Source organism: Sceloporus undulatus, chromosome 2 (assembly GCF_019175285.1).
Source record: "Sceloporus undulatus isolate JIND9_A2432 ecotype Alabama chromosome 2, SceUnd_v1.1, whole genome shotgun sequence".
In the NCBI taxonomy this organism is placed as follows: Eukaryota; Metazoa; Chordata; class Lepidosauria; order Squamata; family Phrynosomatidae; genus Sceloporus; species Sceloporus undulatus.
Genome location: NC_056523.1, coordinates 137153822 through 137171446, shown reverse-complemented (window position 1 = coordinate 137171446; position 17625 = coordinate 137153822). Strand labels below are relative to the sequence as shown.

At 42.3% G+C, this 17625-nt stretch overlaps 1 protein-coding gene across 2 annotated transcripts in view; it reads left to right on the top strand.

The window, feature by feature from the left end:
* UBALD2 (UBA like domain containing 2) overlaps nt 1-12604 on the top strand; it is a 40432-nt gene extending 27828 nt beyond the window's left edge. For both annotated transcript variants that reach the window (XM_042452146.1, XM_042452145.1), the window contains one exon: nt 10689-12604. In XM_042452146.1, coding sequence (XP_042308080.1) covers nt 10689-11009 — 321 coding nt within the window. In that variant the 3' untranslated portion in view covers nt 11010-12604. The remainder of the gene's footprint in view (nt 1-10688) is intronic.
* Nucleotides 12605-17625: the final 5021 nt, after the last annotated feature.

Here is a 17625-nt window from a genome sequence, read left to right as displayed (position 1 = left end):
ACTGTAATGAAGGTTGCCTTCTGTCCGGGCTCCCCTTTTATGCCCTCCCCCTAGTTTGCTTGCCACGTGCAAGCTCTAATTTGTAATGTTGACTTAGCGCTTGTATAATGTTGATTTGAGCAATGAGCTCTTCAGGGATAGGCCTGTCCACATTTTATCCAAGTAATTCAGACAATTCCAGTTGTGCAAAATAGCTTTTGACTATTGCAAAAGATTATAGAGTGAGCCCTTGGTATCCACTGAGGTTTTGTTCCAGGATCCCTGTGGTTGCCAAGATTGGTGAATGCTTATGTCCCATCATATATAATAATATAAGGTTTGCTTTTTTGGAATAAAAGAAATAATGCCATAAATAGTTGAATCTGTGAATGCAGAATCTGTGGATACAGAGGTCCAACTAAAGACACCAGATCCCACCTGATCTTGGAAGCTAAGCAGAATCAGTATTTTGATAGGATACCACCAATGAATACAAGCTGCTGTAGGCTATATTTCAGAGTAAGGAACTGGCAAAACCACTTCTGAGCATTCCTTGCCTAAGAAAACCCTATGAAAATCATGGGGTCACCATAAGTAGACAGACAGACATGCGTACGTGTGCACAGAGACATTCTGATGTCTGGTTGTTGTTTTTTTCCCTTCCTTCTAAATATTAATTTTGTGTGTGTGTGTGTGTGTGTGTGTATATATATATATATACACACTTATATATTCTTTTAAGTTCACTTCCTATATTTGAATTTTGTAGATCTTCCAGATTCTCAAATGGCCCCCATTTCTCCCTTCATAACTGCCTCAAACCTTTGTTTATTTTTGAAATATGTTGGGTGGTTCTACTTGGTTCCAGTAACTGGTGGAATTATTGGCCCATGTGAATGTTTCTTTTTGGGATTTCTTTCTCAGATTATAAATTCACATAGAATTTTACTGTGTGAATTGGTTGTGGGATGTTCACATGTGTATATATGTATGTCTGTGTACATATACACACATGATCTCTCTCACAGGTACATTAATGCTTCTGCACAATGCTAATACTTACACAGAATATGTTGTTGAATATTGTCTGAGTCCAACTAACAATTCAGTTCTTTTGAGTGTTACAATTAGCGGAAATGTGTAATGTGCATTTCTTGTATTTTCTGATTCTATATCCTACCTGCCCCCAAATGGGACCAACCTACTGACAGCCATAGTATATTAGCTCTTTCTCAGTATTATGGTTTGCTTTTAAAAAAACAGCATGGGATCTCTAACCACCTGCCCCATTGGCTTGCTTCTCAATTATTTTCTGTCATGCCCCCCCCCCCCAGGAAGAAGAAAACATTTCACGCCCCCCGCGCGACTGTAAATAGTATCATTTGTCTATAAAATTGTTATAAGTACACCTCTGCATAACAGAGCCTCATGCCCCCCTTTAGGGAGCCTCGCGCCCCCCCTGGGGGGCCCGCCCCACTGTTTGAGAAAGGCTGGCTTAGACTAACCAGCTGGATGGCAGTTGTCGGTTTCAGCTCTTAAGAGGAGTAGTACCACAACATACCTATGTCAGTCTAGTTCATCAGAGATTCTACAGTATCTGACTGTACTCAAGCATCAAAATGTCCCATCCTGCTTCTGGAGGAGTATCACCCATTTAGTAAAGTGATGTGGTTGTGCTTTTATCTTTTTGTTATTCCAAACCTTGCACTTAGCTGCTGTGGTTCAGTGGTAGAGCATGTGCTTTTTGCAAAAAACGATCCCAGGTTTAGCCCTGTCTTAAAATCCTGCAGTGCTGCTGTTGTTGCTTGTTGGTGCCTTCTACAACCTGGTGGCCTTCAGGTGTTGGACTATAATTCCTACCATCTCTGATTCTTGACCATGATAGCTGTGGTTGTTGGGAATTTTCAATCCAAATCATCATCAACAACAACAAAATTTATTTCTTACAATAGCAACTTTTTAACTTATTTTATTCTTTTAACATGCAATTTGTTTTAACATTGTAATAATTTAATTCTGTTTTAATGTACCTTTTTGTATGCTTTTAATTGTACTGTTTTTTAATATTGTAAGCTGCCTTGAGTCCCAGTTTTGGGGAAAGTGTGGGGTAACAATAATAATATTAACAATAATAACAACAACAACATTTATTTCTTACCCACCTCTCCCCATGGATCGAGGTGGGAAATAACAACAGACCAACAATTATACATCATTTGCAGGACACCAATTTGGGGAAGGCTGGGAGACAATATGAATTTAGATATAACTGTGGTGTGACTTTCTATAAGGCTGTTCGATGTATTTCTAAGCACAATTTTTGCAGGTTTTTTTCCTCTCTCTCTCTCTCTCTCTCTCTCTCTCTCTCTCTCTTTGTGTGTTTCTTTTTATTTCCCCCAGCCACTCCCCACGCACTTGTGATGTGTAGTTTGGGGCTGGTTTTGTATACCTTTTTTTCTTCCTTTTGAAAAATTCCTGGCTTGTGAGTTAGTATTGAATTTCACCAAGCCGAGCTACAGGAGCGCCCCTAATAGGGGTGCCCCTGGAAGGGGAAAAACGGGTTGTCGCCCAATCAGAGCGGAGTTCATGGTGAAGAGCTGCTGCATTCTCGTTTTGTAATTTTTCTGTTTGTTGTGGTAACGCTGCGGCTCTGCGCACAGGAGTGCTGTTACAACGTGGGGCCCTGCTTTCTAGAGAGGGCAGCCATGTTTTGAGTCTAAATAGGCAAACTCCTTCCACCGTTCTCCTTTCGTTCTATTCTGAGCTACTTTATCAGCCACGTGCTACTTAGAATATTTTTTTTTCATTTATCAGAACAACAGTCCTCTATTCACTGGCGTCGTGGAATATAGTGTTTGTGTACTGATGTGACTGTGACACAGGAAACCACCTTCTGTTTAATGTGACGACGAGTCAGTCACTTGACACATTTTGCAGAGAAATTACACACATTTTCTTGGTGATGAGGAAATAGGGCAAGGCTCTGTACTTCAAACAATACTTTATGATTATGATGTCCTAAATCTACAAAAAATTCTCATCCGTATGTTTTGATATTCAGTCATAGCTAGCTTTTAAAGCACTTTTGAGTCTCATAGACCTTTTCCTGGACTTTGTATGGATTCAGTCTAATTAGTTTTTTGGGCAAGGCATGATCTGACACCCCCCCCCCCTTCCTCTGAATTCAGGCTATTGAGAAAGGAATTGAAATGGCCCACGTAAACTTGTGCGGGCAGGACAAAGCAATTGAAATGAGGAGTGGCAGAAATTCTGAAGACTTACTATGGAAAGCCCTGGCCAGCATGTGCTTTGCTATTTGAGTCTTTAGCATGTGATTTGTAACTTCCTACTTGTGAGGACTAGAAGCCTGCTTTAACAGCAACAACACCAAAAAAGTTGCTCAGAAATTTAGTGTTTGGATCTGCCCCCATTTTGTGGCGAATATATGTACACACCACAGCCTGCATGAAACCAAAAACAAATTGCAGATGAAACACGTTGGGTGCCTTTACAGTAAACCAATTGTGCTATGTTTTGTACGTTTAACCAACCCAGCTGGGGTTGGATGCTGACTCTTACTTTGGTCCTTCTACCCTTGATGCAGTATGGTGTAATGGATGAAACAAATCTGCTCTGTGACACATATCCAGGGGTAGCTGTGTTGGCCACATAGCAAAGAACAGTATCCTCTAAAATCCACAAAACAGTGATACCTTTATTGGAACAACCAAAATATACAAAATACATGTTGCAAGCTTTTCAAGCTTTCCATTGGCTTCTTCATGAGGCAAAAGTGTTTAAAATCATACAGGAGAAAGAAAGAGGAAAAATTGACCATGTTAATCATAGCCCTGCATTTGGTCAAGATGTTGTGGATCCTTAGTTCAGATGGTGTGGAAGGCTATTCATGCAATTGAATCCTTCTGGTCATGTGGGTTCTGGGAGATTCAGTCCAGGAAGCAAACTTTAAATTCCAATAGCAAGTCAAAAAGCTACTGCCTTTGGGATCCAGTTTGTCTCAGAATCCTTTATAACACAGTGACTGAAAAGAGTTGGTGCTTCCTTATTTCCTTGCCTTTGTGGCTCGCATGTGAACCAGCATTCACAATGAGACCCACTGAATTGGCGATCAATCCGGCTGGTGGCAGACTTACACCTTATTTGGGGTTTCAGGTGTAGCAAAAACACGTAGGTATTTTAATAAAGAAAAATAATTAACAATGTGTGTTGTGTTCAGTGAAATACAGTGGTACCTCGGGATACGAAATACCCAGGTTACGAAATTTTCGGGATACGAAAAAATCCCATAGGAAAACATTGTTCCGGGTTACGAATGTTTTTTCGGGTTACGAAAAAACTTTTGGTGCTTTTTTCGGCTTTTTCGCACGGAATCGCGGCTTTTCCCCATTAGCGCCTATGGCAATTCGGCTTACGAAGGCTTTTCGGGTTACGAACGGTGCCACGGAACGAATTAATTTCGTAACCCGAGGCACCACTGTAGTTACATGGTGGGTACATCTAACTGGGTTTTCTCTAGCTGCTGTAGTGAAATTCCCTACCCAAAGAAGTTAGGCTAAAGAATAATTTAGAGGAAAGCCAAATGGGACTGTGTAGTGTGGAATTATTATATTAGGCATTACTTTTCAAATTCTTACTAGAAGGCTATCATGTAGGTTAGTGATTCCCAACATTGGTGCTCCAGATGTTTTGGACTTCAGCTCCCAGAACTCTCAACTGTTGGCCAAGCTGGTTGGGGCTTCTGGGAGTTGAAGTCCAAAACATCTGGAGGACCAAGGTTTGGGACCACTGATGTAGGTAATTTACTCCTATTGCTTGTTGTAGGGCAGAGTACTCTGAATCTAAAAGCAAACTCAACCAACTCCTTTCTTCTGGATCCTTGACTGAAATTGTCAGTGTTTCAGTAATGTGTTTTAGATTAATTGCTACCAGTTCCACTTCTCAGTGAACTAAGTTTAAAAACAGTTTCGTTATCTCTGTAGCCTGGGACTAGGTTTGTATTTTCAATTCTGACCCCTTTTGGTTTTTGAGTGGGGAGTCTTAGGTGCGGTACAGACCACCCTTTTGCGCTGTGCTGGCGCCAATTTTAGGGTTAGAGACCATGCGGCAACCATGCGGTCCCTAACCCTAGCATAGTGTGGCGGCGCGTCCAGTGTCATTGTGACGTATGCGCCACATGGCACTTACGTCACAAGTGCGCCATTGGCGCACTCGCAATGTCCGCCCTGCAGTGCTAAAAGAACCCAGGTTTTCCAGGTTCTTTTTCCTCCAGAGGGAAATGGTGCGATTTGGCAGGTGCAGCTTCCCTCTGGAGGGAATTACGCTGCCTTTTTGGGGCGGTCTGTCCCATGCCATACATAACCAAAACAGCATTACAAAGGCACAGCAGAGATACCATTCAGTGTGGATTCACTAAATGTTGGCTGTCTGGTGGTAGAGAAAAGGGGGGGAGAGGGAATGAAAAACAGGCCATTATTTAAAAAGTATCCCAAGAATGGGCATGGTTGCATCCTGAACTGAGTACCCAAGCCTCACTTGTAACTTCTACATGACATCTTGTTGGAGCTATTTCCATTAAAGAAAAAGTGCACCCATGAGGTATTCTCATGTGACAGAGTCTGCAAAATAAACCAGGTAACCATATTCACTTACTTGTGGTATATTTTTGCTATGATTCTGATTTTTCTAGGCAAGTATTCAGGATTTGGCTTGCCTGTGCTGGTGCAGTCATTAAGGTGAAATAACCAGCCCCTAAATCTGTCCTTTATGTACATGTAGTGAGTCATGTTCTGTACATCAGTGGGTTTTACATGCAAACAGCTTGTTGGTGCAGGGTGTAATTATACATCCCATATGGACAATCTTTTCATCCCTAGTTTGGAAGAAGAGTTGCAGAGATTGAGTGTGTGCCCTGTAATTGTACCTATTTGGGAGAAGTGAAGTGGGGAGTGAGCACATCTGCCTTCTGTGTCCTACTGAATGTGCTAGATTACCTCACTGATGAGAACATAAAGAATCACAAAAACATTTTAAAGGCACATTAAAATACAGTTGGCCCTCTGTATCCACAGATTCAACTATCCACAGCTTCAAAATATTCAGATACAAATTAGAAAAAGCAATCCTTGATTTTGCCATTTTATATAAGGAACACTATTTTACTATGCCACTGTAGTTAATGGGACTTGAGAGCCCATGTTTTGGCTGCCTGCTGGAAGCTTGAAAGAGATAGAGCAATTTTCTTGGGTAGGGAGTTCCACAGTTGAGGTGCTGGTACAAAGAAAGCTGTGTTATGTGTACCAACCAACCTAACTTCGCAAGGTGTTAGGACACGCAATAGGGTCTCCTGACGTTCTCAAACTTCTTGCAGGCTCATATGGGAGGAGGCAGTTTTTCAGATATCTTGACCCCAGTTAAACACCTGCACCTTGAATTGAACTCAGAAGCACACTGGAATCTAGTGCAGTTCTGGCAGAACTGCTGTTATATGGTCTCTAAAATGCACACCTGACCCCAGTCTAGCTGGTTGCATTTTCCACTAGCTGCAGCCTCCAAACACTTTTCAAGGGCAGTCCTGTGTAGAGTGAATTGGGAAATGGAAGACAGCTGGTTCTATATAACAAAGAGCTTCGTCATCAGAGCAAACATGCTAATAGCTTGAGCTTAGGGGCGGCGTGTCTGAATTCCACCCTGAAGGGAAAGTTGTCTACAGATGTTGAGAACACTCCAGAGCCTTACGTAACATGCAGGTGGGAGATGGGAAGTTTGCCTCTGGTTTGATATTTGGACTGGATGGACCTTCCTCTAGATGCCTTTGTGTATCATTCTTTTTAAGGTGGAGAGAAAGGAGGATGTGTTGGAGGTGCCCCAATATGGCATTTATGTTTCGGTCTGTTGTTCCAAGCATGTTGTATAGATCTGTTACCAAAGGATTTGATTCCTTTTGTCTGTGATTGGATGTGTTTGTATCTGTGTTTAACTGTATGCCATCTCTTTCTTCAGGATTTGTTCTCCTGGGTTTTAGCTGTTTTGGTTTTTTTTGCTATCTGAGGGTCCACTCACCTCCTCCTGCCATTCATCCTGTTGCTCACTACTCCATTTTTTCCTCTCCTCTTTTTAATTACTGTCACATATACTGCATCTACACTGGAATAATACAGAGTGACACTATGTTGACTGCCATGGCTCAGTGCTATGAAATTCTGGGAATTGTAGTTTTGTGAGACATTTAGCCTTCTGTGTCAGAGAGCTCTGGTGCCACAACAAACAACAGTTCTCAGTATTACATAGCATTGAGCCATCTTGGTTAAAGTGGTGTAAACCTGGATTATTCCTGCAATGAGAATGCAGACGTAGTTCCACAGCAAAGTTCGGTTTTCATTTATCTCATTAGTTGGATGTGAATTGACTCTCTGGATATAGCTAAACAGAACTATGTTGACACCAAACAGAGGATTTTGGATACAGGTGGCCCAACATACTTATGGATTCTGCATCCATAGGTTCATGCCTCCACAGCTTGGAAGTATTTGGGTATGTGTGTGTGTGTGTATCTATCTAAAAGCAAACCTTGGTTTTGCCATTTTATATAAGGAATCTCATTTTACTAGACCATTGTATATAGTGGGACTTGAGCATTCACAAATTTTGATATTCATGTGGGGACCTTGAACCACACCATAGCAGATACCAAAGGCCCACTGTACTTCTTTAGGAAGCAGGTGGAGGTGCAGTGTCAAAAGAACAAAGCCTTCTTGGAGCAATTCCTATCCAGTTAGGATTGCTTGCAAAGCAAGACCTTAATAGTATTCTGTGAGAGGAACCCAATTTTATTGTGATGGTGATGGTGGTGGCATGATCCTTCTGTAAGGATCTTTCCAGAACAAGAGGAAAGGGGGGTATTGGGTAGATGCCACTGATTCTGGTGACCACCCAAGTTTTAACGCAGGTGAGAATCATAGAATCGTAGAGTTGGAAGAGACCACAAGGTCCATTCAGTCCAACCCCCTGCCATGCAGGAACTCTCAATCAAAGCATCCCCGACAGATGGCCATCCATCCTCTGCTTAAAGACCTCCAAAGAAGGAGACTCGACCACTCTCCGAGGGAGTGTGTTCCACTGTCTAACAGCCGTTACTGTCAGGAAGTTCCTCCTAATGTTGAGGTGGAATCTCTTATCCTGTAGCTTGCATCTATTGTTCTGGGCCCTGTTCTCTGGAGGAGCAGAAAACAAGCTTGCTCCCTCCTCAATATGACATCCCTTCAAATATTTAAACAGAGCTATCATATCACCTCTTAACTTCTTCTCCAGGCTAAACATCCCCACTTCCCTAAGTCGTTTCTCATAGGACATGGTTTCCAGGCCCTTCACCATTTTAGTCGCCCTCCTTTGGACATGCTGCAGTTTCTCAATGTCCCTTTTGAATTGTGATGCCCAGAACTGGACACAGTATTCCAGGTGGGGCCTGACCAAAGCAGAATAGAGTGGCACTATTACTTCCCTTGATCTAGACACTATACTTTTATTGATGCAACCTAAAATTGCATTGGCCTTTCTAGCTGCCGCATCGCACTGTTGACTAATGTTCAACTTGTGGTCTACTTGGACTCCTACATCCCTTTCACATGCAGTTTCCTTCAGCCAGGTGTCCTCCATCTTATATCTGTGCATTTCATTTTTCCGCCCTAAGTGCAGTACCTTACATTTCTCCATGTTGAATTTCATTTTGTTAGCTTTGGCCCAGCTTTCTAGTCTATTCAGGTAGTTTTGAATTTTGATCCTGTCCTCGGGTATTTGCTACTCCTCTTAATTTGGTGTCATCTGCAATCAGTGTCCTACAGCTGAGAGAGGGCTTTGACTAGATGTGCTGTTCTTTTGTAATCACACTACATGGTGAATTTCTTTCTCCTCCTTTCTTTTCTTTCATTCATCATGGACATAATCTTCTGTTCAGAGTATGTTTATTTGAGGGTAATTAGCCAATGATGATTAGGTATTAATGCAGATTAGAGCTGCCATACATCTGGATAATATTCTTAGAAACCCAGGCAAGCACACCCTGATATGTGCACCTGAAAGGATAATTAAAAGTATAGCTAGGCAGTCTGTATGGACTGTCTTCACTGCAGTCACTTGGTTCCACTGGCAAGTCAGGACAGGACAGCATTATCTTCATGGATAATATTTCCGAAGGTGGTGGATCCTTAAGAAGTCGAATGGGCACCGAGGTCTATAGTTGATTCAGTTGCCCAGTTAGCTAGAAGGAACATACATAGCCATGAATAATAAATAATAATAAAAATTTATTTATATCCAGGCTCTCTATCAAAGATAATCGAGGCAAAGGAGTCTAGGAAGAGATTGTTTTACAGGGGATGTCATGATTTGAGGGAGCATCTGAGGACTTGTTGAACAGTGATTTGACAAGATTTCATGACCAGACAGACCATTGGAATTGTTTTATAAAATGTGTGCTGCTAAATGCCATGTTCTACAGCAAACCTACCATATATCATGTGGCTTTGAAGATTGTTGCCCTTAAAAGTCACTTTTCTAGATGGGGGCAAGCAGGCTTAATAAGGAAGTGGGCTTCCTGTGTGTAGGGATGATAGTGATACCACTGAGATAAGGAGGCAGTGGCAGAGGGAAGTATATAGGTTCTCCAAAATAGAGCATGGTACTTGGTTAATGATGCAAGTTAGAATTACAATTTCTGTCACCTTTTGCTTTGAAAGGAATAGTCTTCCACATTAGAAAATACAAGGGCACTATTAGTCATTGAGGTGGAGAATTCTTGTGACTCAAAAAGTCCTGTTTGATGGGAAGTTTGGGCAAAATGAACACATTTCTCTATATTCACACTTCATTTTGATGGTCTAACATCCCACATTTTGTTATTGTGGGAGACATTCCCATTTGTTTTCTTGGCATAAAACATAATTTACAATATTAAAGCAAGCACAGCAAGGTGCCCGTGCTGCCTTTTGGTTTGACCAGGTTGCATTTGTATTTTATGAGATCCGTGGAATTTGCAATGTTGTCTCCAAATTACAGGCCGTACTACTTTTCCTTCCTTATATGCAGCAGGATCTGTTGTTCAGTTACTTGCTCGAGAAACACCTGGATTGTGCTTTGTCTAGATGGCATCCATCTAGATGGAATCCTGCTTCAACATGTTTTTCTACTGTCATCAGACACTAGTATTTCCCAGCAGAGAGGGTCCTGTCCTCCTGTAAGAAAATACATTGTGAGTGCCTTCCAAACACTGGGCTGCAGTTTCGTGCCAGGCTGCACACTTCCTCCTCCAAGTTTGTGAAAAGGAAACCAGTGTTCCTTCTCTTAATATCTGAATCAGGAGCTTAATAGTAGAGGAGAGATGGGCAGTTTCCATTCTTCCTCAGCATTGGCTTTTCTGGCTGGGGCTAATGGGCATTGCAACTCTAGAGGTCTATACTTTGTCCATCCGTGCTCTGTTGTTGGGGTAGGAGGGGGTGTCATTTGTCACATCAGGAGGGATCCTGCTGATTACACATGGAGGAGCAACTGTCGGTTTGTTGTCTTGTACTTGTCTGATAGCTGGTCATTTTAAGTAAGAGGTGAAGAAAGCCTCAAGAGACATTGTGTTAGTGTTATGCTGACCAAGTATAGGAAATCACAGGTTATAATTCTGTTTCTTTTTTCTTCTTCTCCAGATGTGCACACCTAGCAATACTCCAGCTACGCCTCCCAACTTTCCAGATGCTCTTGCCATGTTTTCCAAGTTGCGGACTTCAGAGAATCTCCAGAGCAGCAACAGTCCCATCACATCCATGGCCTGTTCTCCTCCGGGTAGCTTCAGTCCCTTCTGGGCTTCCTCGCCTCCCAACCATCAACCTGCCTGGATTCCTCCATCGTCCCCCACCAGTCACAACGTCCACCATCACCTCCATCATCAGCAGCCCATGTGGCCTCCAGTGTCCCAGCAAGGGGCCCCTCAGCAGAAAGCCATGACGGCAATGGATGGCCAGAGATAAGACTTAACATTTTAGAATTGGGAAAGAAGTTGTGGCAGGTGGGGAGGGGTGACAAACCTAGGAGGGGGTACACAGGGAATAGGGTGGGGGTATCTTTTTCCCCCCGAAGATCGCACTGGAATATTTTATAGTTTTTGTTTTTTAAACTGATGCAATGTCATCAGTCTTCCCCGTGTTCCTTTTTTCTTCTTCTTCTACTTTTCCTCCCTTATTTGTTTTTCAGGAGAGTTAATAACTGGTCTCTTCTCTTTTTTAAAAAGAAAAAAAGGTATATATAACTATAATATATAAATATATAAATATATCTAATGTATATACATCACAGATGAAAGCAACAGGATTACCAAGATCCAAGTGGCATTCTGAGAACACTGCTTGGAAAGAAGGGTAGCTGCGTTGGATCTGAGCGTTGGGGTTTGGGGGGAGGGGATTCTCCCTTGAAAAAGTGTGTGTGCGCATGCGTGCGTGTGTTGCGTGAATAGGAGGGAAAGGTTCAGAAACTGGCCTTCATTTGTTCTTTTTGTCTTCTCTTGCTTTTCCTTTTGGCTCCCGGTTGTGGGGACCTCCTGCAATAGTTATGGGGCTGTGGAGAATCTCTCTATGATAGAAACCACTGGTCTCCCATGGCAGGCCTCAAATTCAGTTGTATGCAGGGAGCAAGGATGACATGGAAAGAACCATGGATATTTCAGTGAACCTACTTGGCAGGGATGTGTAATCCACTGATGGAATCCATCCGCTTTACCCTATGATTGCAGGAAAGTGTTCCTTGTTTTGTTGTGGGAGCTGCATCGCAGAGCTTTCTGGACGAGCCTTGAAAAGAAATGATGGAGTAATGCACAATGCCTGTGCTATATTAGATGTATTGTTGGGCCTCTCTTGAGTAGCATGTTGAATTATGCCCATGGCTTCATACACACAAGGAAGTGTATATGTTGCCCTGCTATCCTGGAGAGGAGACAATAGATGTACATGCTGGCAGAATAAATTTGACAGCCACCTCTTCCTTCCTTCACATGTGCAAAGTGTGTGTATGGAAGGGGATTTTTGTTTTGTTTTATTTTGTTGTTATTTTGTGGGTGGGATGCCCTAAACCTTCTCCTCCACACCCCAACTTTGGCCTCTCTTGAAGGCTGCAGCAGGTGTGCCCCAAAGAGCTGAAAAAAGTGATGTGAGTGTCCATTTTACCATGGACTTAAAACAAAACGACCCCCCCCCCCCCACAGTTTCCATTCTTGAGAATGGTTTTCCCCTTCAGCTCACAAGCTCTTTCCCTTTCTAAAAGGACAATGTATTTGGAAGGCAAAGCCAGAAGGGAAAGTGTTTAAATTTATATATCTCTCTTTAAATATCTTACACACACACACACACAGAGAGAGAGAGAGATACCAGCCTTCCCAGATGATAGATCTTTTGAAGGAGGGCTCCATGAGTGTTCTCATACATCCAAGGGCACGCGAGAAACTGAGGCTCTTCTTCTTGGTTTTTTGGGTTTTTTTGTTTTTTGTTTTTTAGGTTTTAAAATCAGAATCTTGCTTAAACAGGTTGAAGGTTTTTTATTAATTTAAAAATAAAAAAACACTTTTTTAATCTGACTGGTACTTGTTTTTCTCTCTCCCTTTTGTTGCTGTATAAATCTCAAAAAACACAAAGTCTGATGAATATGAATGACAGATAGAAGAAATGGGGGGGAAAGCCGAACACTTCCACACACATGTACACACACACATGTGCAGATTTGCAAATGCCCAATCAGTTTAGGACTGTGAAGTCATTTATGGTCGGCATCCATAGTTTTTTGTGGGTTTTTCGGGCTATGTGGCCATGTTCTAGAAGAGTTTCTTCCTGACATTTTGCCAGCATCTCTGAAGATGCCAGCCACAAATGCTGGCGAAACGTCAGGAAGAAACTCTTCTAGAACATGGCCACATAGCCTGAAAAACCCACAAACAATTTATGTCTGCTCTTCTAGCAAAGATTTTGTGTTATTTTTGAAAGCATGCATGTGCTCACAGAAAGTTCCAAGTCAACTTATTCCTCTTCCTCCCCTCCTCTGCCACTGCTTTTGTTTATTTGGAGACTTAAGGCCCGAACAGAGAGGCCAAAATAAAGCTGCTTTGGGCCACTTTGCAAGTGTGCTGTTTAAATGGCGCATGCATCCTAAGAGGCTGGAAGCTGCACTAAAGCTACGCTCCAGTCCTAAGGAACAGGGCTGAGGAATCTGTTGCAACAACAGGACCTCACATGGTCACCCCCAATATTAGTGGTCTGTTCCCTCATTCATCTTGAAATGTAATATATTATCATTTCTCAGCTAGGCCCTTTGGCTTTCTGCACCTGGTAAACGGGTCAACTTCTGCAAAAGAATAAATGGACACAGATAGAAAATTCAGAATTCTGTGGGAAAAGACTTCAGCATCCCTGGGTACTCTGCTATGGACTTGAAATTAGCCCATGTGGAGGGGAGGGAGCAGCAAAGGTTTGAACAGAGATAATGCTTTATTATCACACAACATGCATTAATTGGCTTACCTGAAGCCAGGATGTTTGTTTTCAATGGTTTTGTGAACGGCTCATGCATTTCTGGAAGGAGAGGTGTCTTATGGCACAACAATTGAGTGGAACATAGTAATCCTTTCATTGAAAATGAAACTACATGAGGGGTGTAAATAACATGGGTTTGTAAGTTGTGGTATCATGCGCAACTGTTTTTAGTGATCCTCTTGAAGGTTGGTAGTGTTCCACATAGAGGCTTCCCTTATGCCATGCAGTGTCTGACAGATCATAATGACTTCTAAAGAGGTAAGTGCTTTTGGCCATTGTAGTCATGTTTCTTCTCCCCTTCCCTGGTCTGTGTCCACTTGCAGGAAAGGCTGAAAAATGACAGTTTACCTATAAACAAAATTTAATTCCAGACAGCGGCCTTTCCTGTATTATACACTACTTATTACTACTTAAAAACATCATTGCACAACTTGGTGGTGGGTGGCAGGGCATGGGCTTCTATTGTGTGCTAGGCAGCTTTGCTTCTATCTCATGCCATTCATCAGGAGGCTCTGCATTAAATGTGGGTGTGACTAGGAGAGCTTGGAAAACTTAAGGAATGAGGTGTTATGCTACACTAATGTGGACATAGAACTAGTTTGTTTTGAAAAACGGAGAAGCATTACCACAGGTTTTATAAAAATGAAGAGTGCTGTGAAGTATGGTACTCAAAAGTGAAATTTTGGAGTGTGGAATGTCTGTTCAGGATATTATCAGTCATGCATATCATTCTCTGTGACATTGCATTGAGGTCACCTTTCCCTGCTGTCCACAAAGACTAGTCATTCTGTGGCTACTGAACTTTCATAGTCCACATTCAGTTGTCTTAAGATTCCACTCATGGTTTTTTGTTTTGGGGTTGGTTTTTTTTTTGGTATTTTTTTCTCTGCAGACCTCAAGGTTTCCCTAATCCTTCTGAAGGATGGTCCTGTTTGATTACCTAAGGGCTCACCTTTGCAGATTGTGACTCTTGTTAATGTATAGGATGAACTGGTTCCTGAATTTATTATAGCTAAATGGTTCTATTACATAGAGGTTGGAAGTATTACAAGTAACACTTCTGCCTGTAATACATTATTGTTTTCTTTCAGGGTGGGGAGGGGTTGTTTGTTTGTTAGATAACAAAGCCGTAACACCATACCTTGGGAGCACTGACAAAAGTTGGAAATGGCAGTACTTTTCTCAAATAACAAGCAGTATTCACTTGTCCACCCTAAAATGTTGCTTGGGTGCAAGTTGAAGACATTTTTGCATTTTAAAAAGTTTTACATTAAAGTATCACTAATAGAGCACTTCTTAAACAATACTAACAAGTTCCCCTCTTAAAAAAGCAATAAAGAATTAGGATTGGGGTTTTTTATTATTGGTTCTCCAAAGCTTGACTACATTTTGTATGCCCCTCATTTGTTCTGTGTGTATGTAGGCACATGGGTTGCATACATGAATGTGTATGTGTGTGAGAGAGTGAGTTAGTAAACTTTAAGTATCCCAGTACCTTGAGCCAATATTATGATAATATATTGGATATGAGCTGTGAGTTATGAAGAGAGGTTTGTTAGAGATTAAGCTTAGTGGCTTCCTGCGTTTATACAGGCGCCAGACCCTAAATCTGGTCTGGTCTGTTTACACAATGCCCTGACTTGATTTGGGGTTTCCACTCCTTTTGTTCTTGTGTGCCTTCAAATTGTTCTGATTTACAGTGACCCTAATGTGAAGCTGTCATGGTGTTTTCTTGGCAAGATTGGTTCGGGGGGGGGGGGGGGGGTTGCCATTGCCTTCCTTTTGTCCTGCATTAAAAAGACATGCCTTTGTGCTGGGTTTTCCAGAAAACATGGAGCAGAACATAGCAACAACAAGAACCTCCCTTCTCACATGTTCCCTGCAAGCATCCATGCCGAGTCACTCTGCAGGTGTAAGTTGCTCTGAGGTTAGAACGAAGCTGGGCGTCTTGTTCTGACCTTAGAGCAACATGTGCACACAGCAGTGACGCCGTTCGGTTTCCAAGGACCTCGTGGGAAGGCAGCCGCCCATCGTTTGCCAAAAACCTGCGTCGTGTGTGGATTTGGGGGTGGGAATTTGGGGCCAGAATACTCCAGGAACGGCTTGGCGCATTCTGGCAAATGTAGATGAATCCTACACCAGGTTGTTGAGGCTTCATTTAGAGAGAGATAATAATAATAAATAAAAGCTTTATTTCTAGCCCGCCTTTCCAGAGATCAAGGCGGGTTACAGTGGTGGATTTTGCAATCCAACAACATACAATTTACAATAAAAACATTATCAAAATTTTACAATTACATTATATAAAAGAACAACAACAGTAACAATTCCAGGCTAGCAGCGATTGTAACAACGGTGAGGGGGAGAAAGATCACAACAGGGCTATTGGGGGTATGCCTGTTTGAAAAGATACGTTTTCAGCCCTTTTTTAAATTGGGCTAGGGAGGGGGTCGAGCGGAGCTCGTTGGGGATCAAGTTCCAGAGCTTAGGGGCCGAGGTGGAAAAGGCCCTTTGTGTAGTGATGGCTCGTCTAGCATCTGGAACTCTTAAGAGATGTTTATCACCCCATCTGAGAGTGCGGGGCAGATTATATGGAGAGAGGCGGTCCTCTAAGTACCTTGGGCCCAAGCCATTTAGGGCTTTATAGGTGATAACCAACACCTTGTATTGTGTCCGGAAGCGAATAGGCAGCCAGTGTAGATCTTTAAATACTGGTGTTATATGGCTGGCCCTTGAAGATCCAGTGACCAGCCTTGCTGCCATATTCTGGACCAGTTGAAGCTTCCGGATTTGGTACAAGGGTTGCCCCATGTAAAGTGCATTACAGAAATCCAAACGAGAGGTTACCAGAGCATGTACCACTGTTTCAAGGTCCCCCCGGCCCAGGTAGGGTCGCAGCTGGCGTATCAACCGAAGCTGATAACAGGTACTCCTGACCGTCGCATCCACCTGAGATGTAAGGTGAAGCGACGAGTCCAGGAGCACCCCCAGACTGCGAACAGAGTCCTTCAGGGGAAGCGTGACCCCGTCTAGGACAGGTGGTCAAATCTCCAAACCTGCACTTCCAGGTCTGTGTGCTTAGGGTTACATCTTGCAAACTTGTTTGTATCAGCATCTGCGAGTATTGAAAGAGCTGATGTGTGGAGTAGCAGTCCTAGCTTCCAGACTGACATGGACCCTGATGATTGCCAAGTGGCGATTATTGTGCATATATGTAAGAGAGGAAATAAGTTGCCTAGGTAACCACAGACCTGTTAAGTGTATAATTTGAGAGGGAGGCAAGGCCTAGAAACCAAGGAGAGAGAGAATTATCAATGTGACAGAAAGAAAGTAGATGCTATATAAATGTTAAATGCTCATGGTAGGGATTAGAAGGGTTTCACTGTAGGTGGGTTGTGCTAGCCTTGTCTGATTTTGCCTATTAAAGTGGCAATTCTTTTCTCTTACTGAGGGAAACATGGCAGATGCCTGAATGCTTTGAGTTTCAGTGAATGATATAGTCTCAGGGGAAGGCAGTGGCAAACCTCCTCTGGACAAATCTTGCTAAGAAAACCCTATGATAGGGTCTTGAAGGCACACAACTTGAAGGCATACAACAAGAACAACAAAATCAGGAATAGAAGTATGGCCTTCCAGATGTTTTGGACAGTTTGGAAATGTTGCTCTTAACTCATTATCATTCCATTTGTTTTTTAAAGAAGTAAATCTTACTTTCAGTGTGATTTCTTAGTTCCGTAATGCTTTTTAATAATTTTTTAAAAAAACAACCTTCAGTCTTCCAAAGTGAACCCCCATAACATTTTTATGGTAGAATGAAACACTCCTTGATAGACTTAGAAACCTAGAGATATTTCTCAGCATGCTGATTTTAGTGACATACTACTTCCTGCATTACCCTCCAAGAGTAATAAATCACTTGTTACATGCTACTTCGGAGATTGGGTTTTGACCTACGGTTTCCATCAGCATGGCCAGTGAAAAAGGACTGTTGGAGCTGTAGTCCCAAACATATGGCAGGCCAAAGGTTATCCACCTTTGGAGTAACTAGAACTCTGGAATTTTGCACATCAGT